This window comes from Schistocerca piceifrons, chromosome 2, assembly GCF_021461385.2.
Source record: "Schistocerca piceifrons isolate TAMUIC-IGC-003096 chromosome 2, iqSchPice1.1, whole genome shotgun sequence".
Taxonomy (NCBI): Eukaryota; Metazoa; Arthropoda; class Insecta; order Orthoptera; family Acrididae; genus Schistocerca; species Schistocerca piceifrons.
The window spans coordinates 389419058-389445547 of NC_060139.1; the positions used below are offsets into that span (position 1 = coordinate 389419058).

A 26490-nucleotide genomic window follows, 5' to 3' on the forward strand; every position below is an offset into this window, starting at 1 on the left:
ACAAGCATGACGAAAAGACAGTTACACAAGAGCTTTCAGGAAAAACATTCTTCATAAAAGAAGAATGCACTCATATTGACACAAGCAAGCGCGGCGCGCGCACACGCACGCACACACACACACACACACACACACACACACACACACACACACACATACATGACCACTATCTTTGGCCGCACTGGTCATACTGCAGTTAAAACACACTGAATGGGAGCAACAATCTAGAGTGGGCAGGCAAGTGAGATGGATAGCAAGGTACGGGTGGGAGAAGATGCATCAGTGCTGCCTGGCAGAGCATGAAGTGTCTTAAGGTGGTAGGACAGGGCTGCCAGGCACTGCATCAGGAGGCTGTGTGGGAAGGGAGATGGGGGAAATTGGGGAGCAAAAGGAGAGGAGTAGAGAAGGGGAAAAACCCAGTGGGTGTGCTAGCAGAGAACAGCGCACAATGAGAGTGAGTGGAGGCGAATTTTGTGGAGGTGACAGAGGAAGTGAAAACAGTTGGATGGAAGGTGTGTGGACAGTAGGTTACTGCAGGTTGAGGCCGGGATGATCTCGGGAGCAAAGAGTCTGTTGTAGGGATATCTCCCATCTGCACAGTTCAGGAAAGCTGGTGGTGGAGGGGAGGATCCAGATGACTCATGTCATGAGGCAGCATTGAAATCGAGCATGTTATGTTGATCTGCGTGTTGCGCCACAAGGTGATTTACTTTCATCATGGCCACAGTTTGTAGGTGGCCATTCATCCTGGTGAACAGCTGGTTGGTAGTCATACCAATAAAAAAAACTGTGCAATGATTATAGCAGAGCTGGTATATGACATGGCTGCTTTCACAGGTTGCCCGGCTTCTGATGGGTTACTACAAGCCAGTGACAGGACTGGAAAGGAAAATGCTGGATGGGTGAATTGGACAGGTCCCGCACTTGGGTCTTCCACAGGGTTATGATCCCTGTGGCAGAGTGTTAGGATTAGGACTAGCATTAGTAATGGACTGAGATGTTGTGGAGGTTGGGTAGGCCATGGAAGACTAGGGGTGGGGAGGATCTTTGGTAGGATGTCCCTGATTTCAGAGCAAGATGGTAGATAATCAAAGCCCTGATAAAGGATGTACTTCAGTTGTTCCAGTCCAGGATGGTACTGGGTGATTGAGGGAGTGCTTCTTTGTAGCTGGTGCTGGGGGATGGGGTGAAGATTTAGGGTATGTAGGGGTATAGCTTGATAAATATGTTTGTGGACTAGGTCTAGAGGATAGTGATGTCTTTGTAGGCCTTCGTGAGACCACCTGTATACTGGGCAAGGGATCTCTGCAGACATGCCGTATCTGCATAGCCTGGCTGTATTTGAGGGATTTTTGTGGTATGGAAGGGATGACACAAAAAATCCCTCCCATACATCGTAGCCACCTGGTGATGGCATATCTGCAGGGAAGAGAGCTCCCTTGGCCAGTATCCTGCCCAATCCACCCACCCAGTCCTGTCACAGGGTTATACTACCCCATCAGAGCCTGGGCAACCTGTGAAAGCAGCTATGTCATACACCAGCTGTGCTGCAATCGTTGGTCAGTTTTTTATATTGGTATGTTCACCAGATTGAATGGCCTCCTCCAAAATGTGACCATGAGCAAAGTAGGTCACCCTGTCGTACAACATGCAGCTGAACATAATGTGCCTGATTTCAATGCAGCTTCATGACCCAGGCCATCCACCACAGCTTGTCTGAACTGCGCTGATGGGAGTTACCCTTACAATACATTCTCCATTTCTGAGATCATTCCAGCCTCAACCTATTAAATCCTACTGTCCTCACACCCTCCACCCAACTGTTTCTGTCCCTTCTCCTGTCACCTACCCATGATTAGTCTTCCCTCATCTTCATTATGCACTGTTCTCTTCTAGCACATCCACCAATTTTTTCCCTTTCTGTACTCCTCTCCTTTCTGCTTCCCATTTTCCACTTCTCCCTTTCCACACATCCTCCTGATGCAGCGCCTGACAACCCAGTCACACAACATCGAGACCCTAAATGCTCCACCGGGTGGCACTGATTCCTCTTTCCTCACCATGTGCTCATATTTTCGTCATACCTGTCCGCAAATCATTTCATCTTTATGGTGCTTTTTGTGGCTTTTCATAATGTTGTTGATATTCCAAGTAGGACTTTTCATTGTTCCTTTGGTTGTCATATTTATTGAACCACTTAGAGTAAATTTTGTGTGCATCTATAATTTATTACAATCAGACATTTTTTCATTAAATTTTGTGAACAAGTATTCTGTCTCGGAGATTCATAAATGCTCAGTTTTAAATTAAGAGACAGAGTTGTTGGCTATTACTTACCTTCTGTTGGCAAAATATTTCATACAAGTGATAGATACATTTCTTTTTTTAAATGTTCTCCTTTCTCTTGTCACCAAGGAAGGCAATAATAGGTCCAAAAGCTAAGATATTGTTGTGTTCTTTTATATTTACCTATTGGCAGTGCCAAATATTTGCCTCTTGAATGTAATTACTGGCCAACAATTGTTTCTAATAATTTTACGTGTTTTTTTTTTTCCGAAATGAGTTATCCTTTTGATAGAAACATTTGGTTTAATCATGTTTAACTTTGTAGGTGCTTGACTTATTAGAAGGTCGGCCAGCATACACACTTCAGGGGCATGAAGGAGCTGTGACAGCTGTCACATTTTCTGCAACTGGAGAATATTTTGCATCTGGTGGACAGGACTGCCAAGTAAGTGTATCTCATTAGGGCAGCTGTAGAAATACTGTATTTGACAGCAAATATGTAGAAGTAAATACACTAGCAGATGTTTCCTTTTTCTGTGTTCTCTTATTATTGTTATAGTTTAGAAACATTAATTAGTTGGTTTCATTGGGATATACTCTGTACAGTGCATAGCAGAAAAAATTACACTTAATTTTTATATTTATTACATCCTGCAATCTGAATTGGCCACTTAGACGTAAGTTGCAAAATGTTTTTATACCTCAAAATAATTATACAGTCAGTTCCAGGAAGACTTCAATATCCAACATATGTTAATGCTCATTATACAGTAATCAAGGTGTTGGGCTATTCTGTGTAATGGGTGGGCGTGGTAATTATTTGAAGTTATTCTTTTTTTTCCTAGTGTAAAATGGCATTTCTTTTCTAAATGAGGTACCCCTCTTATATCATTCCATGTGGTTTGTTATCAAATTCTTACACCAGTAATGTCTGCAACTCACAGTCTGGTGATTGGTACAGCTGCCTGTAGATCGTGGGGTCTTGGGTTTGATTCCTGGCTGACTCAGATATTTTCTTCGCTCAGGGACTGAATGTTTGTGCTGTCATAATCATTTCATCTCAACTTTATCACAAAGATGCACCAGTCGCCAGGTGCTGTCACATAGAAACTAGACTTGCTCCTTGTGGATATCCAACCATGCTGTGGGGTCTCTCAGCCAGTACAGCCGTACAGTCATTTCATTTCTACCAGTTATTTTTATAATTTTTTTTTTTTTTTCGTTTTTTTAAATACTCCCCTTTCTCATTCTACCGAATGTGTCAAAACATAATTAACTTTTTGTTTTCATTTGTAAATTGTTACTGCAAGTAATTTTCAGTAGAGATTTTGTTCTTTGCACTGTTCTCATTTTCTGTCTTCCTTTTCTTTCTTTATTAAGGCATAATCCATTACAGTGATGTTATCCTATTGGCAGACAGACTGCATGTTTTGGAAACTTCAGCCCATATTGAAGCAATTGCCAAACAATAAGAGTCTCTCTAGTGAGGTGACTTGAGTATGTAGTGATGTAAATTAAAAGGAGGTGGACAGGAAATTAAATGAAGGTGAAGAAATGACAACTTCTTTAAATGTGTATGTTAATCCATAGCAGTCAAATGTGACTCAGTTACATCACTTCAATGAAATTGCTGCACTGCCTTCTGTGACGTAGCTGGTGTCCACTCCAGTGCCTCGACACAGCACCTGCAAAGCCTAGTTGCTTTTGTTGTTACGTCGACAATATGTTCATTTTCTGGTCTCATGGGTGTGAAAAGCTGGGAGAATTCTTGAACCACATCAACAATATCCATAACATCACGTTCACAATGTAGGTAGAGACTGGTGGTGCCATTCCTTTCTTTGATGTCCTCGTCTGCCATAAAGCAGATGTATGTGTCAGCCACAATGTTACCGGAAACCCACGCACACAGGCTGATATCTGTGTGCTAACATCTGTTGCTAAACACATTCTATTCTGAGGATGTTGGTCCATTGAGCAAAGCCAATCTCAGACGTTGAAAACCTCCGGAAGGAACTGAGACACTTACAAAAAGTATTCAATTAAAACGGCTACAACAACTGCCAGCTTTCACAAGTCATCTTTCTGAAAACAGGGAAGCCAAAGGACCCCAAGGACGACTCAAAGAAGCATACATTTTTGCCAGTCTGTTGCTTAGTAACAGGAAACATTAGCCAGCTCACAAAGAGGCATAAAATCGTTTCTGTCTTCAGGGGTCCAAAAAAAATTTGATAAGTCATGAGGCCAGAGAAAGACGATGTAGGCCTCAGAACACCAGGAGAATGTAAAGTAGCATGCGAGTGTGGACAGTTTTATGTTGGACAGACTGTGCATTGTATTGAACAGCTCTATGTAGAACATGAGAGTTGCTTTCACTTTTGGTACCCTGAGAAACCAGCAGTAGTAGTAGAGCATGCTCTAGAAAACGGACATAGTATTGCAGTCAAAGAGACGTCAGTTATTAGACGGACTGGTAGTTTCTGGACTAGCGTAGTTAAATAAGCAATAGGGGTAAAAATTGGTGCATCAACCTCAATAAAGATGGCAGCCTATAGCTAAGCACAGCTTAATTGTTGAAGTGTGCACATAATGAAAACATTACCTGTTGTGGTGCTGGAGTGGGCATTGTTGTTGTTGTTGTTGTTGTTGTTGTCGTCGTCTTCAGTCCTGAGACTGGTTTGATGCAGCTCTCCATGCTACCCTATTCTGTGCAAGCTTCTTCATCTCCCAATACTTAATGCAACCCACATCCTTCTGAATCTGCTTAGTGTATTCATCTCTTGGTCTCCCTCTACGATTTTTACCCTCCACGCTGCCCTCCAATGCTAAATTTGTGATCCCTTGATGACTCAGAACATGTCCTATCAACCGGTCCCTTCTTCTTGTCAAGTGGTGCCACAAACTCCTCTTCTCCCCAATTCTATTCAATATTTCATCATTAGTTATGTAATCTACCCATCTAATCTTCAGCATTCTTCTGTAACACCACATTTCGAAAGTTTCTATTCTCTTCTTGTCCAAACTATTTATCGTCCACGTTTCACTTCCATACATGGCTACACTCCATATAAATACTTTCAGAAACGACTTCCTGACACTTAAATCTATACTTGATGTTAACAAATTTCTCTTCTTCAGAAACGCTTTCCTTGCCATTGCCAGTCTACATTTTATATCCTCTCTACTTCGACCGTCATCAGTTATTTTGCTCCCCAAAAAGCAAAACTCCTTTACTACTTTAAGTGTCTCATTTCCTAATCTAATTCCCTCAGCATTACCCGACTTAATTCGACTACATTCCATTATCCTCGTTTTGCTTTTCTTGATGTTCATCTTATATCCTACTTTCAAGACACTGTCCATTCCATTCAATTGCTCTTCCAAGTCCTTTGCTGTCTCTGATAGAATTACAATGTCATCGGCGAACCTCAAAGTTTTTATTTCTTCTCCATGGATTTTAATACCTACTCCGAATTTTTCTTTTGTTTCTTTTACTGCTTGCTCAATATACAGATTGAATAACATCGGGGCGAGGCTACAACCCTGTCTCACTCCCTTCCCAACCACTGCTTCCCTTTCATGCCCCTCGACTCTTATAACTGCCATCTGGTTTCTGTACAAATTGTAAATAGCATTTTGCTCCCTGTATTTTACCCCTGCCACCTTCAGAATTTGAAAGAGAGTATTCCAGTCAACATTGTCAAAAGCTTTCTCTAAGTCTACAAATGCTAGAAACGTAGGTTTGCCTTTCCGTAATCCTTCTTCTAAGATAAGTCGTAAGGTCAGTATTGCCTCAGGTATTCCAATATTTCTACGGAATCCAACTGATCTTCCCTGAGGTCGGCTTCTACCAGTTTTTCCATTAGTCTGTAAAGAATTTGTGTTAGTATTTTACAGCTGTGACTTATTAAACTGATTGTTTGGTAATTTTCACATCTGTCAACACCTGCTTTCTTTGGGATTGGAATTGTTATATTCTTCTTGAAGTCTGATGGTATTTCGCCTGTCTGAAACATCTTTCTCACCAGATGGTAGAGTTTCGTCAGGACTGGCTCTCCCAAGGCCATCAGTAGTTCTAATGGAATGTTGTCTACTCCCGGGGCCTTGTTTCGACTCAGGTCTTTCAGTGCTCTGTCAAACTCTTCACGCAGTATCATATCTCCCATTTCATCTTCATCTACATCCTCTTCCATTTCCATAATATTGTCCTCAAGTACATCGCCCTTGTATAGACCCTCTATATACTCCTTCCACCTTTCTGCTTTCCCTTCTTTGCTTAGAACTGGGTTTCCATCTGAGCTCTTGATAATCATACAAGTTGTTCTCTTTTCTCCAAAGGCCTCTTTAATTTTCCTGTAGGCAGTATCTATTTTACCCCTAGTGAGATAAGCCTCTACATCCATACATTTGTCCTCTAGCCATCCCTGCTTAGCCATTTTGCACTTCCTGTCGATCTCATTTTTGAGACGTCTGTATTCCTTTTTGCCTGCTTCATTTACTGCATTTTTGTATTTTCTCCTTTCGTCAATTAAGTTCAATATTTCTTCTGTTACCCAAGGATTTCTACTAGCCCTCGTCTTTTTACCTACTTGATCCTCTGCTGCCTTCACTACTTCATCCCTCAGAGCTAACCATTCTTCTTCTACTGTACTTCTTTCCACCATTCCTGTCAATTGTTTCCTTATGCTCTCCCTGAAACTCTGTACAACCTCTGGTTCTTTCAGTTTATCCAGGTCCCATCTCCTTAAATTGCCACCTTTTTGCAGTTTCTTCAGTTTTAATCTACAGTTCATAACCAATAGATTGTGGTCAGAGTCCACATCTGCCCCTGGAAATGTCTTACAATTTAAAACCTGGTTCCTAAATCTCTGTCTTACCATTATATAATCTATCTGATGCCTTTTTGTATCTCCAAGATTCTTCCATATATACAACCTTCTTTCATGATTCTTGAACCAAGTGTTAGCTATGGTTAAGTTATGCTCTGTGCAAAACTCTACCAGGCGGCTTCCTCTTTCATTTCTTATCCCCAATCCATATTCACCTACTATGTTTCCTTCTCTCTCTTTTCCTACTCTCGAATTCCAGTCACCCATGACTATTAGTTTTCATCTCCCTTCACTACCTGAATTATTTCTTTAATCTCATCATACATTTCTTCAATTTCGTCATCATCTGCAGAGCTAGTTGGCTTATAAACGTGTACTACTGTAGTAGGCATGGGCTTCGTGTCTATCTTGGCCACAATAATGCATTCACTATGCTGTTTGTAGTTGCTTACCCGTACTCCTATTTTTTTATTCATTATTAAACCTACTCCTGCATTACCCCTATTTGATTGTGTGTTTATAACCCTGTATTCACCTGACCAAAAGTCTTATTCCTCCTGCCACCGAACTTCACTAATTCCCACTATATCTAACTTTAACCTATCCATTTCCCTTTTTAAATTTTCTAATCCACTTGCCCGGTTAAGGGTTCTGACATTCCACGCTCCGATCCATAGAAGGCCAGTTTTCTTTTTGCTGATGACGACGTCCTCCTGAGTAGTCCCCACCCGGAGATCCAAATGTGGGACTATTTTACCTCCGGAATATTTTACCCAAGAGGACGCCATCATCATTTATCCATACAGTAAAGCTGCATGCCCTCGGGAAAAATTATGGCCATAGTTTTCCCTTGCTTTCAGCCGTTCACAGTACCAGCACAGCAAGGCCGTTTTGGATAATGTTGCAAGGCCAGGTCAGTCAATCATCCAGACTGTTGCCACTGCAACTACTGAAAAGGCTGCTGGCCCCTCTTCAGGAACCACACGTTTGTCTGGCCTCTCAACAGATACCCCTCCATTGTGGTTGCACCTACGGTACGGCCATCTGTATCGCTGAGGCACACAAGCCTCCCCACCAACGGCAAGGTCCATGGTTCATGGGGAAGGGGGCGGGCATTAGAGACTTCAAGAAAGGCTGTGCGATTATATAAGGATGGCAGCAACAACAACCAAAACTCAGCCAGAAGCTCGTGGATTTTAAGCCACTTGATTCGGTTGGAAGCTCAAGAGAATTTCATCAGTACATATCGCTGTGAAACTATGCATTCGTATAACTCGGTTACCTATTGCCAAACAATAGGCTTACCCTCTTTGCTTTTTCCTCAAAATTCTGAAATCTCATTACTAATCAAGAGGGTACTCTAAGATATATGTATGCCCCAACTGTATTGTCAGGTTGATCTTTCTTTTCTTGTGGATGGGATGATCTGAGGATGAGTTTGTGGGACCAGTTACACATGCTCACAAGATAATTTACATAAATGTGACTGAAATAATGCAATTTTTTGTTGTAGATGTTCACATTGTAATTGCCATGAGATGTCCATGTGAAAGTATTCTTACTTAGCCCACATGAAGTGCTATTTAGTAAATAGAAATTTAGTGAATACATATACATAAATCTTGAGGACCCACTAGACTTAGGTCAGGCTAATGGAGAAATCATCCAGCCTCAGATACTCCATGATGACACACATTGGCATCCATATCTAAATGTCATGCCAATGTCTTTGCTACATGGAGCACAGTATAAATTCTTATGTCACATTAAGTCCCTCAAGTTTGCCGTACCTCATCTACTCAACAAAGAAATTAATATTCTTGGCAAATGAATTAATTGAGAATGTTAATTACAGCAAAGGTAATTGTCAGGTATTACAAATGCCATTCCTTCTATTATTCCATGTAATTGGGATGGGCTGATATCAGTAGAAATAGTGTACAATTTTGTAGATGACAAATTATGCATTATAATTCAGTACACGTAATAAAACTAGCTGCTGAATGCTTTGCAGTTACATTGATCAGTTAGTGAATATGTGCAACGCTACTGTTGTGTCACGAGATGCTTAAAGACATTGAAATGCAAAACTGACATGACAGGCATTAGCAAATTGCTAGTCTAAGTGATAGACAGATTTTTAATGGTTTATTGATGCCTTCAGCTGCCACTCTCTTTATTTCATGTGTGATTGTCAATTTTTATTTTATGGGCGATTCTTTGGTGGTATATTGCGCCATGTATGCCTTTTGAAAGTAACATACTTCTAAAATAGTGAGTATGAGAGAAGGATTATCGAAGTTGAGGGTCACAAGGCAACAGTGGAGGTGGCATCCAACTGGGGCAGGGGGAGATAGGCCAGGAGAGACATGAGATCAAAGATGTGCTGCAAGAACAATTCCCATTCACATAATTCAGAGGAGCTGGTGTTGAGTTGGGGGATCAGTATGGCATGTTCATGATGCATCCATTGAAATGTAGCATGTTTTGGTAAGCAGTGTGCTCCAACACTGGGTAGTCAGCTCTGCTCTTAGGTAGAGGTTGACAGTGACTATTCATTCAGGTGATTGTCCATATAAAATGCTGTGCAGAAATGGCAGCAGAGCTGGTATATGACCTCTAATAGGGAGGGATATTCCCGTGATAGGATTGGAGTAGGAAGTGCTGGGTGGGTGCATTGAGCAGGTCTTGTACCAGAGTTTTCCACAGAGGTCTGACAAACATAAGACAAGAGGGTCTGGCAGTTTCTGGTGATTAAGGGTGGCAGTGTGGTACTGGTGTGCAAGACTCTCACTCCCCCTTGGCTATCGAACTTTCTGGGAGTTGCTTCAGACGTGTTCTTTTCAGGATAGCCAGCTGCGATGTCCTGCACAGCTTCTTTTCCAAAGATAAAATGCTACTCTGGAGGAATTTTTTATACTTTTAAAATAACTCCATACACTTGAGAATACTTTGAACTCAGTCTCACTGTATTTTCAGCACACATAACAGTTTTCATACAAGTAAAATATTTTTCATAAGCTCGACGCCTTCCGGTCTATCAGAAACTATCACATTCATTTTTCCACAAATACGGTCCACAGATCTCTCCAAGTTTAACAAGACAACTGTCTGGACCTTACGAAAGTAAGAGAATGAATGAATAAGTAATTGTCTCTTCTCTTCTTTCAACAACATTCAAATGTTCACACAATAATGTTTGATGTCGTACGGAGTATGGTGCGTTTATTCCTTGAGCTGGACACGTAACTTCTTAGGCGGGCTCGGCAACTACCTGCCCGCGCCGATCATCCGTCCGATACACGTTCGTCTTGCACACACATAATTGTGGTTCAGTAGACACAGTTCTACTTTACCCAACTCATCTCTAAAATAATGCGTGTTCGAGACAGTGGAAATATAAGGATCTCTAGAATTTACCCCGAAATTCTTGAGGCACTACATATCCCTCCCTTAGCTCGAACACACGACATTTTATACATGTTCATTATGTACATCAGTATTGTATTCATATAATATTACTTTACGTTTCCATCAATTTATATAACATTTTTCTAGCCATCGGGTACTTCATATATAGCTCTCTTTCCTTTTCCATGTTAATACCATTATAATCATGGACCTTTTGATCATTGTAAACTTTGTAAGAACAAGAATCTTTCTATTCCCTTTCCAGTTGTAAATTCCAAGTGTGCATTACCCAAGTGTATGCGGTTGTTTGCTCTTACTTCGCGTACTACTTTTTCTAAGTATGGATTTATTCAGTACCTTTTACAATCTGGAGGAACTCTGGGTAAATAAAGGTGTTCTTTTCAACACATGTAACTTCACACAAACATAACAATACGAGTGGAAACTGGAATTCAAACTTGCTCGAATAATCTCTGCAAAATGTGAGGCTTTTGTCACGATACTGCCCTTTGCCTGTAGGCACAGTACCTATACCTTACATACAGGTTGATACTATGAAAGCACTTTCTCCTTCCATTTTGGTGGGTATGCCCCTTTAAACAAATTCCTAATATACGATGGTACAGGTCAATACTCTTCTTGGTGCTCCTGCCCGCACAGTATAGGTCAGCCTTTCTTGGGTCTGCCTACCTGACCTTTTCCATCCAATCAATACTGGGTGCGCCCTCCTCCTCCTTCCTGAGTAGGCTTCATAGTCCATTGCCCTGTTGTTGTTGTTGTTGTGGTCTTCAGTCCTGAGACTGGTTTGATGCAGCTCTCCATGCTACTCTATCCTGTGCAAGCTTTTTCATCTCCCAGTACCTACTGCAACCTACATCCTTCTGAATCTGCTTAGTGTATTCATCTCTTGGTCTCCCTCTACGATTTTTACCCTCCACGCTGCCCTCCAATACTAAATTGGTGATCCCTTGATGTCTCAGAACATGTCCTACCAACCGATCCCTTCTTCTGGTCAAGTTGTGCCACAAACTTCTCTTCTCCCCAATCCTATTCAAAACTTCCTCATTAGTTATGTGATCTACCCATCTAATCTTCAGCATTCTTCTGTAGCACCACATTTCGAAAGCTTCTATTCTCTTCTTGTCCAAACTATTTATCGTCCATGTTTCACTTCCATACATGGCTACACTCCATACGAATACTTTCAGAAATGACTTCCTGACACTTAAATCAATACAGGATGTTAACAAATTTCTCTTCTTCAGAAACGCTTTCCTTGCCATTGCCAGCCTACATTTTATATCCTCTCTACTTCGACCATCATCAGTTATTTTGCTCCCCAAATAGCAAAACTCCTTCACTACTTTAAGTGCCTCATTTCCTAGTCTAATTCCCTCAGCATCACCCGACTTAATTAGACTACATTCCATTATCCTTGTTTTGCTTTTGTTGATGTTCATCTTATATCCTCCTTTCAAGACACTGTCCATTCCATTCAACTGCTCTTCCAAGTCCTTTGCTGTCTCTGACAGAATTACAATATCATCAGCGAACCTCAAAGTTTTTATTTCTTCTCCATGGATTTTAATACCTACTCCGAATTTTTCTTTTGTTTCCTTTACTGCTTGCTCAATATACAGATTGAACAACATCGGGGAGAGGCTACAACCCTGTCTTACTCCTTTCCCAACCACTGCTTCCCTTTCATGTCCCTCGACTCTCATAACTGCCATCTGGTTTCTGTACAAATTGTAAATAGCCTTTCGCTCCCTGTATTTTACCCCTGCCACCTTTAGAATTTGAAAGAGAGTATTCCAGTCAACATTGTCAAAAGCTTTCTCTAAGTCTACAAATGCTAGAAACGTAGGTTTGCCTTTCCTTAATATTTCTTCTAAGATAAGTCGTAAGGTCAGTATTGCCTCACGTGTTCCAGTGTTTCTACGGAATCCAAACTGATCTTCCCCGAGGTTGGCTTCTACTAGTTTTTCCATTCGTCTGTAAAGAATTCGTGTTAGTATTTTGCAGCTGTGACATATTAAACTGATAGTTCGGTAATTTTCACATCTGTCAACACCTGCTTTCTTTGGGATTGGAATTATTATATTCTTCTTGAAGTCTGAGGGTATTTCGCCTGTTTCATACATCTTGCCATTGCCCTAACATACCGTATTTACTCGTATCTAAGCCACACTTTTTTCTGGTTTTCGTAATCCAAAATACCGCCTGTGGCTTAGAATCGAGTGCAAAGTAAGTGGAAGTTTTGAAAAATGTTGGTAGGTGTCACCACAACTAACTTCTGCTGTCGAATATATGTAGCACTATGCAGGCATGCTTTGCAGGCACAAAGATAAATACTGGCACAAAAATCTCTGTATCAGTAAATAAATTTAAAAAAAAAAAAAAAAGGGTAGAAGACGAGCTTTTTTTCTCTGCCCCGAGCTTCGACCACTGCATTTTCATGCATTATCCAACAAAGTAAATAGAGATTCCATATTGTTCATCTTCAAATATAGCAGCCTTTCAAATATTCTTAGCAACAAAAATAAATTTCTGTACACAAAAATGCCAACAATGCACAAGGCTTTAGGATTGTTGCAAGAGTTGATATGCTGGGGCTCATTAAGATTTCACGTAGCGGCACCTATTGCTTCGTGGAATTTTGTGAAATGCTTGTTGGTATTAGTGAACCATATTGAAGTGCTTTCATTATAGTGCCAAATTCAAGAGAGGAATTATTTCTTTTGCAGAACAAAGTTCTAATCGTGCTGCAGGTCTGCGATACGGGATTGGTGAGAGCAATGTCAGGCAATGGCGACTGCAGAGAGACAAATGTTCAAGTAGCAGGAAAGCATTTAGTGGGCCAAAGTGTGGCCGATATCGCGCACTAGAAGTGATTTTAAATGAATTTGTTAAGGAACAGTGTCAGAAATATCTGCCTGTAAATGCCGAAATTTTAAAAATTAAGGCACAAGAAATTGCTAGAGAGGAAAAAATCGAAAATTTTAAGGCTAGTTGCAGGTGGATTGATCTGTTTATGAAGCGCTGGGGTTTTTCACTTTGGAGGTGAACTTCATTTGCATAGAAGCTGCCAAAAAATTGTGAAGAACAACTTGTGGAATTTCAGCGCTTCATAATTAGGCGGCACACAGAAAAGCAATACCTTCTTGGTCAGATAGGAAATGCTGACCAGACTCCGGTATATTTTGACATACCATCAAATTATACAGTTGACACCAAAGGAAAGAAAGACATAAGTGTTCTTACATCAGGGGGTGAAAACAGCGGATGTCCGTCATGCTTGCTTGCACAGCAGATGGTATTTCCATTACCCCCCTTTCATAGTTTTCAAGCGAAAGACTTTACCGAAATTGGAAGTGTTTTCAAAAACAGTAATTGTATGAGCAAATGGAACATGGTGCTGGAATGGATTAGGCGTGTGTGGAATCGTCGTCCTGGCGTAATGCTTGGTTCATGCAGTCTGTTGGTATTAGATGCGTATGCAGGCCATACTACACCTGCAGTAAAACGAAAATTAGAGGATAGCAAAATGGACTTTGCAGTAATTCCAGGTGGGGTGACGTCAATTCTGCAACCACTTGATGTCTGTTTGAATAAACCGTTTAAGGACAAGCTTAAACGCATGTACACAGACTGACTTTCCAAAAGCGACAGATAACCGACACCAACAGGACGTGTAAAACGGGCAAGTTTGTCGCATGGAAGTGTCTTCCAAACTAGAGTGTGCAACAAGCATTTAAAACTTTTCGATATCCAATGCACTAGATGGTACGGAGGATGATGCTCTGTATGAAGAAATGAATAACAAAGAATCGAGTGATAGATTCAGAATCATGACTGATATTTTAAACATTTCGTATAAGATGTATTAAAAACCTAATAAAATTTTGTTTTAAATTTCAGCATTTAATTTCTAAAGTTACTTTCAGTCTTATTTTAGAAGTGTTGCTTCTCTGCATTGCACAGGATAGAAAAGTGTGGAGATCACTAAAAATCAACTATGAAAATCTGACTGGCAAGACTGGGATGTGTGTCAATATGGCCAACTCTACGTTCTGAATTTTTTCCTACCTGTGACAAGAGATTGTTGCTAATAGGAACTTACATGAATTGTGAATCACACGCAGTATTCTTTTCACTACAAGAATAATACGAATGTAAACATTATGCCGTGTATTCTTTCGTGTTTGCTGCTATCTCATTTGAATCTTGTCTGCCTAATAAACTACAAAACTAGAGTGAGACAACAGCAAACACGGAAGAATATACATATCATGTCACGTTTATATTCATATTATTCTTATGCTAAATAATGATACAGTCAGAAATGAAGCACGGCAACTGACAATATTTTAAAATCTGAGATGACTCTAATTTCTGTGCAGAATGTAATATACTAAACAGGTGTCTGCAAAGATTTTCAAAGGGAGAAAAATTGTCGCAAAACTCTCGTTCAGAACATCTTCTGTCATACGCAGTCTATTGTTTGGTTCTTGTTGATTATTATCAAAGAAAGCAGATGTGTAAGTAACAACAAATAGCAGCCTCTTGCCATTGTTTCGCTAATGAGACAATTCGTCTCTCTCTCTCTCTCTCTCTCTCTCTCTCTCTCTCTCTCTCTCTCTCTCTCTCTCTCCTGCATCTTCTTCTTCTTCTTCTTTTTTTTTTTTTTTTTTTTGAAGCGTTGGTGGCACGCACGAAAGCAAGCCATACCGCGAGCGGCAACAGTTCATAAACACTCATTATCAGAATGCGACAAACAATGCATGACACAGTAAAATAATGCATTTTCAGCTTAGAGTGATATAAACACCTATAACAAAGAGAACGGCACTTATGATATTATATATATATATATATATATATAAAAACAAAGATGATGTGACTTACCAAACGAAAGCGCTTACACGTCGATAGCCACACAAACAAACACAAATATACACAGAAAATTCTAGCTTTCGCAACCAACGGTTGCTTCGTCAGGAAAGAGGGAAGGAGAGGGAAAGACGAAAGGATGTGGGTTTTAAAGGAGAGGGTAAGGAGTCATTCTAATCCCGGGAGCGGAAAGACTTACCTTAGGGGGGGAAAAAGGACGGGTATACACTCGCGCGCGCGCGCCCACACACACACACACACACACACACACATACACACACACACACACACACACACACACACACATATATATATATATATATATATATCCATCCACACATATACAGACACAAGCAGACCCTTTTTTCCCCCTAAGGTAAGTCTTTCCGCTCCCGGGATTGGAATGACTCCTTACCCTCTCCTTTAAAACCCACATCCTTTTGTCTTTCCCTCTCCTTCCCTCTTTCCTGACGAAGCAACCGTTGGTTGCGAAAGCTAGAATTTTGTGTGTATATTTGTGTTTGTTTGTGTGTCTATCGACGTGCCAGCGCTTTCGTTTGGTAAGTCACATCAAACACAGATGATGTGACTTACGGAACGAAAGTGCTGGCAGGTCGATAGACACACAAACAAACACACGAAATTCAAGCTTTCGCAACAAACTGTTGCCTCATCAGGAAAGAGGGAAGGAGAGGGAAAGACGAAAGGATGTGGGTTTTAAGGGAGAGGGTAAGGAGTCATTCCAATCCCGGGAGCGGAAAGACTTACCTTAGGGGGGAAAAAGGACAGGTATATACTCGCGCACACACCCATATCCAACCGCACATACAGACACAAGCAGACATTTTGTCTGCACAGACAAAGTTTGTCTTTCCGCTCCCGGGATTGGAATGACTCGTTACCCTCTCCCTTAAAACCCACATCCTTACGTCTTTCCCTCTCCTTCCCTCTTTCCTGATGAGGCAACCGTTGGTTGCGAAAGCTTGAATTTTGTGTGTATGTTTGTGTTTGTTTGTGTGTCTATCGACCTGCCAGCGCTTTTGTTTGGTAAGTCACATTCTTTGTTTCTAGATATATTTTTCCCACGTGGAATGTTTCCCTCTATAAACAAAGATGATGAAACTTACCAAACAAAAGCGCTGGCGGGTCGATAGACACACATACAAACACAAACAAACATACACACAAAATTCAAGCTTTCGTAACAAACGGTTGCTTCATCAGGAAAGAGGGAAGGAGAGGGAAAGACGAAAGGATGTGGGTTTTAAGGGAGAGGGTAAGGAGTCATTCCAATCCCGGGAGCGGAAAGACTTACCTTATGGGGAAAAAAGGACAGGTATACACTCGCGCACACACACACACACACACACACACACACACACACACACACACACACACACACACATATCCATCCGCACATACACAGACACAAGCAGACATTTGTAAAGGCAAAGAGTTTGGGCAGAGATGTCACTCGAGGCGGAGGTAAAGAGGCAAAGATGTTGTTGGAAGACAGGTGAGGTATTTGCAGCGGCAACTTGAAATTAGCGGAGGTTGAGGCCTGGCGGATAACGAGAAGAGAGGATATACTGAAGGGCAAGTTCCCATCTCCGGAGTTCTGACAGGTTGGTGTTAGTGGGAAGTATCCAGATAACCCGGACGTTGTAACACTGTGCCAAGATGTGCTGGCTGTGCACCAAGACATGTTTAGCCACAGGGTGATCCTCATTACCAACAAACACTGTCTGCCTGTGTCCATTCATGCGAATGGACAGTTTGTTGCTGGTCATTCCCACATAGAAAGCTTCACAGTGTAGGCAGGTCAGTTGGTAAATCACGTGGGTGCTTTCACACGTGGCTCTGCCTTTGATCGTGTACACCTTCCGGGTTACAGGACTGGAGTAGGTGGTGGTGGGAGGGTGCATGGGACAGGTTTTACACCGGGACGGTTCCAAGGGTAGGAGCCAGAGGGTAGGGAAGGTCGTTTGGGGATTTCATAGGGATGAACTAAGAGGTTACGAAGGTTAGGTGGACGGCGGAAAGACACTCTTGGTGGAGTGGGGAGGATTTCGTGAAGGATGGATCTCATTTCAGGGCAGGATTTGAGGAAGTCGTATCCCTGCTGGAGAGCCACATTCAGAGTCTGATCCAGTCCTGGAAAGTAGGGCACTTTTGGGGTTCTTCTGTGGGAGGTTCTGGGTTTGAAGGGATGAGGAAGTGGCTCTGGTTATTTGCTTCTGTACCAGGTCGGGAGGGTAGTTGTGGGATGCGAAAGCTGTTTTCAGGTGGTTGGTGTAAAGGTTCAGGGATTCCGGACTGGAGCAGATTCGTTTGCCACGAAGACCTAGGCTGTAGGGAAGGGACCGTTTGATGTGGAATGGGTGGCAGCTGTCATAATGGAGGTACTGTTGCTTGTTGGTGGGTTTGATGTGGACGGACGTGTGAAGCTGGCCATTGGACAGATGGAGGTCAACATCAAGGAAAGTGGCATGGGATATAGAGTAGTAAGTCTTTCCGCTCCCGGGATTGAAATGACTCCTTACCCTCTCCCTTAAAACCCACATCCTTTCGTCTTTCCCTCCCCTTCCCTCTTTCCTGATGAAGCAACTGTTTGTTGCGAAAGGTTGAATTTTGTGTGTATGTTTGTGTTTGTTTGTGTGTCTATCGACCTTCCAGCGCTTTTGTTTGGTAAGTCTCATCATCTTTGTTTTTAGATATATTTTTCCCACGTGGAATGTTTCCCTCTCTCTATGTATATATAGTAGAAATTATGTATCACTTCATCATAAATATCTCATTATTCCTCGTACCCCCTATTGTATCATTCACATCATTTTTCACAAAGGATATAAAGTATTCAGTAGTAAGTAGAAAAAACTATGTATCATATTATTGCAAATATAGAAATATTCATATTATATCGTATCCTCCAATAGGTTAGGCCCAAATCAGACATAACTGTACGCTGGTTGGCTAAGCAAAAATATGACCTAACTACACGCGGATGGTGGGAGGGACTGGTTGGATAGGCAAAAATATGACCTAACAATCCATGGAGACTGCGTCTGATGCTGCGACACTACAAACGAGACCCCAGAAGCAGTCACGAAGACCAGCAATAGTGCTCCTGGAACAACCAAGGAGGACATTACAGCGGGTATAATTTTTCTTTCCGTTGCCACCCATGAATACCTCTGCACACAGGTTCATAAGGAAAATTGGTGAAGAGATTATGTTCACAGACTACTTTCAGCAAAAATAAAACCTAACCATGATCGGATTTGAAATCAGTGATGAGTAGAGCGGAGCGTGCTGTCAGCTCACCTTTACATCGAGACTAGAATGGAACATGCTGTCAGCTCACCTTTACATCAAGACTAGAGCGGAGCATGCTGTAAGTTTAAATATTATGATATATTACCCAATGCTTCAGTCTTGACTTGATATAACAACCTAATTCATCATGATGAATATACAACGGGGAATCACAGTGCCCATAAAACAAGTAAGACCGTGTATATTGACGTGATCAATTACTATTACCTGCACACGAAGCAGTATGACCTTGATATGAACCCTACTTGCCTGTGACGTCTAGAGGTGTATGCCCAAGTACTAAACTATATGACAGTATAAGAGGAAGAAAACAGAATACAGGATAGTATAAGACTTGAAGAGAATTCGATGTAGGAAAATGAATATGGAAGTAACAACGAACCCAACTCGAGATCCAGTGGTTGTCACTCGCCCGTTACCACAGAATGTTAACGTCCCTAGGGAATATACCACTTTATATCCTTAACATATCCCCTTTTTATTCTCCAGTTGTAGGGTCCACTAAAAATAAGGTTTTTGCGTGGATCACCGATTGTACTCGGTAAAACCCCACGTACTTTTGAAAAAATTTATGCATTTTACTAAGACTAGGTCATCAACCTTATATTGAGGTTCTATAGCCTTCTCGTTGTGCTTGCTTACTCGTTGTTGTGCTCTCTTACTCGTTGTTGTGCTCTCTTAACTAAGTTCTTAGCAACTATCGTTTGATTCAGTTGGTAATCAGTAGTAGGTTGTTCTGGCCAAGTAAAACATTTAATAAGTGGTTCACCTACAAAGGGTTTACCTAATACTTCCAAGGGTATTTGTCCAATTGATAAATGTGATAACTCATTTAAAATAAGCTCAAAATCTTTAATTTTTGTCGCCCATGATGTATGGTTTTCATGGCAGTAAGTACAGCATAATTTACCACTCTCCTTCATAACTCTTTCACACAGGTTAGGAGATGGATTATAGTTGGATATTATTATTTGATAAATTCCTCCCTATGCTAAAAATTCTTCAAACTTGTTACTAGTAAACTGTGGTCCAGTGTCAGAAAGAAATCGTCTCAGTTTGCCTACTTCAAGAAAGTATTGTTGTAGACAAAGTATTACTGTCTGTGTGTTTGCTTTTTTAATGGGGTAGAATTTAACATACTTCGACCAACACACTATGAGGACAAAAATGTAGGCCACTCCTCTTCTTCCTTTTGGAATTGGTCCAAAGAAATCTGCAGCTGTCAGATCGTGCAACACTTTAGGAATAATTGGATACATTTTATATTTAATGTGAGAGTTACCCTCTTTTACTTTCTGACAAATCTCACAAGTCTTAATGACTGATTCTACTTTATGTCCTAGCTTTTTAAAGTAATAGAACTTATTCATATGTGTAATGTATTTCATTATACCGAAATGTCTATACCCCGTGTGAATGTACCACACTTAACTTGTTTTCCACTAAATTTGGTGTACATAAACGCCAATTGTGCATTGTTTTACTGTCTCTCCAAAACAGATTATGTCCTACAATCTGCCACCTTCCCTCTTGACTCGTTGGTAGCGATTTACTAACCCACATAGCAAAGATGTCCGTAAAATAAGGTTCTCTGTTATTTTCTGAGCCATCTCTTGCAACTTGTTGCGTGGGTATTCTAATGTCAGAAAATTAATCGCAAAGATTACGCCAGGTCCTTCTGAATGCTTTAGTTCTTTCATGCCTATTGGTAGCCGAGACAAAGTGTCGGGTACGATGTTCTCTGAACCCTTTCATACTGGATCTTAATGTCATACTGTTGAAGAAACAACATCCACCGCATCAACCTCCTATGTAGTAATCGGCTATTCATTAGAAATGACAGAGCTTGGTGATCAGTATAGACATACATTTTGGACCCCCATATCAGTGTTTGGGCTTTTGTACACCCCATACTATGGCTAATAATTCCTTTTCTGTTGCCGTATAATTTAATTCATGTTTGTTGAGACTCCGGCTAGCGAAAGATATTGACCTATGGTCTATACTGTCTAATCCCCATTCACCATGGTGAAGCTCTGTGGCTGTACCATAACTGATGCATCGGTCGATATCTTAAATGGTTCACCCATCACCAGATGGTACAGTATCGGTGATTCTGATAGCGCCCTCTTTACATTTTGAAAAGCATCATGTGCCTCTTGGTCCCAACTCCATGGTGTTCCCTTTCATAATAAACGCAAAAGTCGAGGGTCGTTCAACTCTTGATTTTGTACATATCATCCATAATACCCTGCCAATCCAAGAAATCCCTTCAATTGTCTTATGTTTTTAGGTGGTGGACACTCCTTAATAGCCTTTATACGTTCTGGGTTGGGCTTAATTCCTTGTTACACCTACAATATGTCCCAAGAATTTTAGTTCTTGCCTGGCAAAGTGGGACTTAGATAATTTTACTGTAATACTTTTTAATTTTGTCAGGGTTTTCTCAAGGTTAGGCAATGCTCTTTCCAGGTGGGTGATATTATCTATGTATCATCTACCTATATAATTAACTCCTTTAATAAATCTCTCCCTATCGCTTCGTCCAGTGCACGTATAAACACTGATACCGAGATATTTAGCCCAAATGGTAACACATTAAAATGATATGATTTTCCATCAAAAAAGAATATATATTTCCTTGAATCTGGATGTAACAGCATCTGCCAGTCCCCAGCAGTCAGGTCCATTGAGCTAAAGTACTATGCTTTCTCAAATTTGGATAACAACTCGTCGATGTTAACGGGTCTATCCCTTTTGGTTTCTATATGTTTATTCAGAGTGCGCGCGTCCAGTATGAGCCACACACCACCTGTAGCTTTTTTCACTACTACCAAGGGGTTATTTATAATGCTTGTACTGCATTCTATTATTTCATCTACCATTTTATTTATCTCCTCCTTAACTGCCTCTTTTAAACTCACCGGAGTCGGGTACGGTTTACAAAAGAATGGTGTATCATCTTTTTACATTCGTAGTCACTAATACTACCTGGACTGCCTGAAAATACCATTTTGTATTCTAATACAATTTTGGCTAATATATTAAAAAACTAAAAAACCTGCCTCAATTGTGAAAAAAGTACCTAGTGTTAAGTGATAACCCAGGTTTTGGCGTAGATAACTACACCACCTTCAGAACAACAATAAAACCCACAAGTGCCTAAGAAGACCTTTGTCAATGATCAAAAGAACACCATAGCTATACATTTATAAACGTGAGGTGTTCTCGTTTTATCCCTATTTCTTTATTACCATGACGTCTGTAGATAATGTCCCCCCCCCCCCCCTACCCAAGCTAACTATTGGCTTTAGGTATAGTTTTTAAGAATTCCTCCTGTTGTCATAGGTAGCTTCATATATGTTTCTTTACTAGCATAAGTAACCGTGTGCAGTTATTTTTAGGTTTCATCTCCTATTTAGCTCGTCTCTTGTTCTATCTGTTTCATTTTTTGATATATGTTGATCCACAGTTGGAAATATATGGGCTATTTAGCCCCGACCCATATATAAACTTTCTTGTATTCATATGCGCGTGCGCATTCAAGTATCATCCCTTGTCTTGCGCATGTGCATAGATAGCGGGTCAGGCTTGTGAGCGAGCGACTATTTGTAGCTGCAGTTTATGGCGGGTCATGGCCCATTGAACATAGGCCGGTGTGAGGTGGTGTACACCATTAAGTTAAGTAGTGGTTTTGACTTTGTACACATGTACTGTTTGTGTTTTCCTTTCTTTTTCGTTTATAAATGTATAGCTATAGTGTTCTTTTAATCATTGACAAAGGTCGTCTTAGGCGCTGGTGGGTTTTATTGTTGTTCTGAAGAAGGTGTAGTTATCTATGCCAAAACCTGGGTTAACACTTAACACTAGGTGCTTTTTACGCAATCGAGGCGAGGTTTTTAGTTTTTTAATATACTAACCAACGATTGCTGACACGCTGCGATGTTGAAGGTTCTTAATTTTGGCTAAATCTGTTTTCTGGTCGTTGGTTAATATTGGGGATTCATTTACTTTATTTTGTATGTCAGTTCGTTGTGATGCATGGCTTAAGTTTTCCATCTCTGGTGACAATTGCGCTGTCGTGATTAATTGTAAACTCTGGTGTTCAGTTGATTGTTTATGAACATAACTGTCTGCTACAAACTTAACAGAATATTTATCTTCCTTGAGTCCAAAACAAAGGCAGCTCTTTTCAGAAATTAATATAATGTTAAACTCTGACAGCCAATCTAAGCCAAATAACACCTCTCTATTAATATTTTCTACTACCAGCAGTGTGCGCCGTAACGTGATCTCACCGATGTTACAGTTTACTTGGGTTTCGTATTTGACAACCTTGTTTTTAGTTCCAGTTATACCAATTATATATACTCCTGTTGCTGGTGATACAGGTAAGCTATTGCTAGTTCTTAACTTATTAAAGAATCCACTAGAAATAAGTGATACTTCACTACCAGAATCAATAAATATGTCCACTTCGGAATCCTCTATTTTCCCAACTATAATCGGTTGTGAATTAACTGTAGCTACACAGTGTTCTTCTAGTAGCAACCATTCTTTTGTTGGTATTTTATGCATAAAGGAAACATACTTAGTATGAGGTAGGCCTCTTGATGTATCTCTATGACCTGGCCCCCGCCCTGGGTCCAGATCGCCCTGCGTTTTCCTCACTATTTGTAATCACCGGCTGGTCACCAATCCTAGGTATGACATTTCAATTTTGAGCCCTATTATTGCCAGGTACAAATTCTTGTGTAGTTACGGGGACTATATTTGAAGATGGATGTCCTTTTTGATAATTTTTATTACCCCTGTTCTGACTATATCAGTGTACTCTAGTCAAATTTGTCTCCTGTCTTTTGAAATTACCAGAGTTATTATTATTACTCCTACTGTAGTTTTGATTCTCATTCTAATACACATTCTCATTTCGGTCTTTATTTATTGCATCCAGTGCGTAACTCTTCTACTGTCTTCCGCCCACTACATAATATATCTTTCCTAGCGTAAGTGGGTAATCACCTTATCAAAATCTGTACTAATCCCTCTTCCTCCATTGGTTTATCTAAATATTTGGCTCTTGTTAAATGCCAGTCGAAATATTTTCTCATTGTACCCCACGTACTATTATAATACTTTGGGTCCCATTAATCAGATATTAACTTCTCCTGGGCACTTGATGACCAGTATTTCTCCTTAAACTTTCCCTGAAAGTCCACTCAAGACAAGAAATTTTCTACATTCACTGTGCCCCATTCGCAAGCCTCTCCTAGAAGGTAACCTACAGCAAATTTTATGTTTTTTGCATGTTTCCAATTGTTTGTTAAGGCTTGATTAAATCTTTTTAAGAAATGGATTGGGTGCACGTCTCCATCTGGTCTAAATTTGGGCAGTTGTGTGGTGAGTCCAGAATTTGCTCCACATTGTAAATCTGTCACTACTTCACTAGTCAACACTACATTCTGTGAAGCTACTCCCTTCTCTATCTTATTCTGGATAAGTTTAAATTCCTTCCACAAATCGTCTATGCTTTTTTTTAGTACCATCAATTTCTGATGCTAAACGTGGTGGAATGTTGTCTGTGTTTAGCCTTTCGGCAACTTTCTGGTCGATTAATTCCTCTACCTGTTCCTTCAGACCGCTTATATTTGTGGTGTCAGGTTTTCATTAAAATTTCTCCCTACCGCATCTACACGAGTGTTGACCCCTGCAATTTTCGATTGGACAATAGGGATTACTTTGTCTTGTCTTTCAATGGTATCTTTTAAGGTATGTAATCTCTGTTCCACTGTGTCGAATGTAACATTACACATGCTTTGAAATGACCCTAACTTCTCATTAAATTCAGACACTATATTGGTTCACTTGTCCTCAATATCAAATTCTAATTTCTGGGTCAACTTCTGAAATTGATCATCCTGCTTTTTGTTAAAGTCCATAAACATTTGATTCATTTGTACAGTTGAAGAATTACTTAATGCATTCTTTAAATGTACTCGTAAATTTTCCACTTTATCATTTAACATCTCAAATTTAGAATTTGAAGCTTCACCCTGTGCTTCTAATTTTTCAAAAGCTTCACTCTGTGCTTCTAGTTTTTCATTTAAAGAAACATTTTGATCACTTATTTCGTTCCTCAAAGAGGAAATTTGAGCAGCTGAAGTTACACTCTATGCTTGTAACTTTTCACTTAAAGTAGTACTTATTTCATTTCTCAAAGAGTCAATTTGAGGAGTGGCAGCTACACTTTGCCCACCTATTTTTTCACTTAATGAAACATTCTGAGGATCTAATTTGGTATTAAACTTAGTATTCACAGAGTCTAACTTCACACTTAATCCCTTAATTAAATTTGCTACTTCAGTCCAGTCTGGTGTGACCTTAGTCACTGTTATCGCCTGGCTTGTTCTACTGTTTTTGTAGGTTGTTGTTCCTCCTCCATAGTCCTAATTTTCTTTGATCTTGTATCATTAAAAAAAATCACCTCTGTGAATAATGACCATCCTAATTTACATTCAAATAGTTATTATCTGGAGCTCACCCGGCATAGGTTTGTAGGTTGCATCGGTGAGGTGTAGAAATGGCACTGGTGAACTGCACAGGCAGTGGCAGCGTCAAATGTTAGTCGCCACATCAGCGGGCACGAAGTCAACAACTCAAATAGCAACCAGCAACAATGGCTGGTTACTGCGTCGGCGTTGGCTGGTTACTGCGTCGGCGTTGGCTGGTTACTGCGTCGGCGTTGGCTGGTTACTGCGTCGGCGTCGGCTGGTTACTGCGTCGGCGTCGGCTGCTTACTGTGTATGTGAGGATTGCTTCCTCCCCACAACCAAATCTTCTTAATCAAATCTTGCAGACCAATTTTTTCATCTCATTATTAAATGTTGCTATGGCAACTCTCAACTTTTTCTCATCTCAATCTTCTTCAAAAAATTCCTCTTTCTCATGTCCTGCTAACTTTGGTCACCACATTCTGGCAGTTTCCGCTGATTAAGGGTGGCAGTGTGGCACTGGTGTGCAAGACTATCACTCCCCTTTGGCTATTGAACTTACTTGGAGTTGCTTCGCTTATCTTCTTTTCAGGAGAGCCGGCTGTGATGTCCTGCAGAACTTCTTTTCCGAAGATAAGATGCTACTTTGGAGGAATTTTTTATAGTTTTAAAATAACTCCGTACACTCGAGAATACTTTGAGCTCAATCTCACTGTATTTTCATCACATGTAACAGTTTTCATACAACTAAAACATTTTTCGTAAGCTCGACACCTTCTGGTCCGTCAGAAACTATCACATTCATTTTTCCATAAATATGGTCTACAGATCTCTCCAACTTTAATAAGACAACTGTCCGGACCTTACAAAAGTGAGAGAATGAATGAATAAGTAATTGTCTCTTCTCTTCTTTCAACAACATTCAAATGTTCACACAATAATGTTTGACGTCGCACAGAGAACGGTGCGGTTATTACTTGAGCTGGACGTATAACTTTCTAGGCGGGCTCAGCGACTACCTGCCTGCGCCGATCATCTGTCTGATACACGTCCGTCCTGTACACACATAATTGTGGTGCAGTAGACACAGTTCTACTTCACCACACTCACTTCTAAAATAACGCATGTTCGAGACGGTGGAAATACGAGGGTATCTAGAATTTACCCCAAAATTTTCGAGGCGCTGCAAGGTTGGGAGTGGATGTGGCATAAGGATGGACTAGTATATTTTGTAGACTGTATGG

The 26490-nt window shown here is 40.6% G+C and overlaps 1 protein-coding gene across 1 annotated transcript in view; it reads left to right on the forward strand.

Annotated features, from left to right (window-relative positions):
- LOC124776921 (POC1 centriolar protein homolog A-like) overlaps positions 1-26490 on the forward strand; it is a 138375-nt gene that overhangs the window by 69027 nt on the left and 42858 nt on the right. Inside the window, exon 4 of the mRNA XM_047252135.1 lies at positions 2612-2731. Within this exon, the coding sequence (XP_047108091.1) occupies positions 2612-2731 (120 nt within the window). The remainder of the gene's footprint in view (positions 1-2611; positions 2732-26490) is intronic.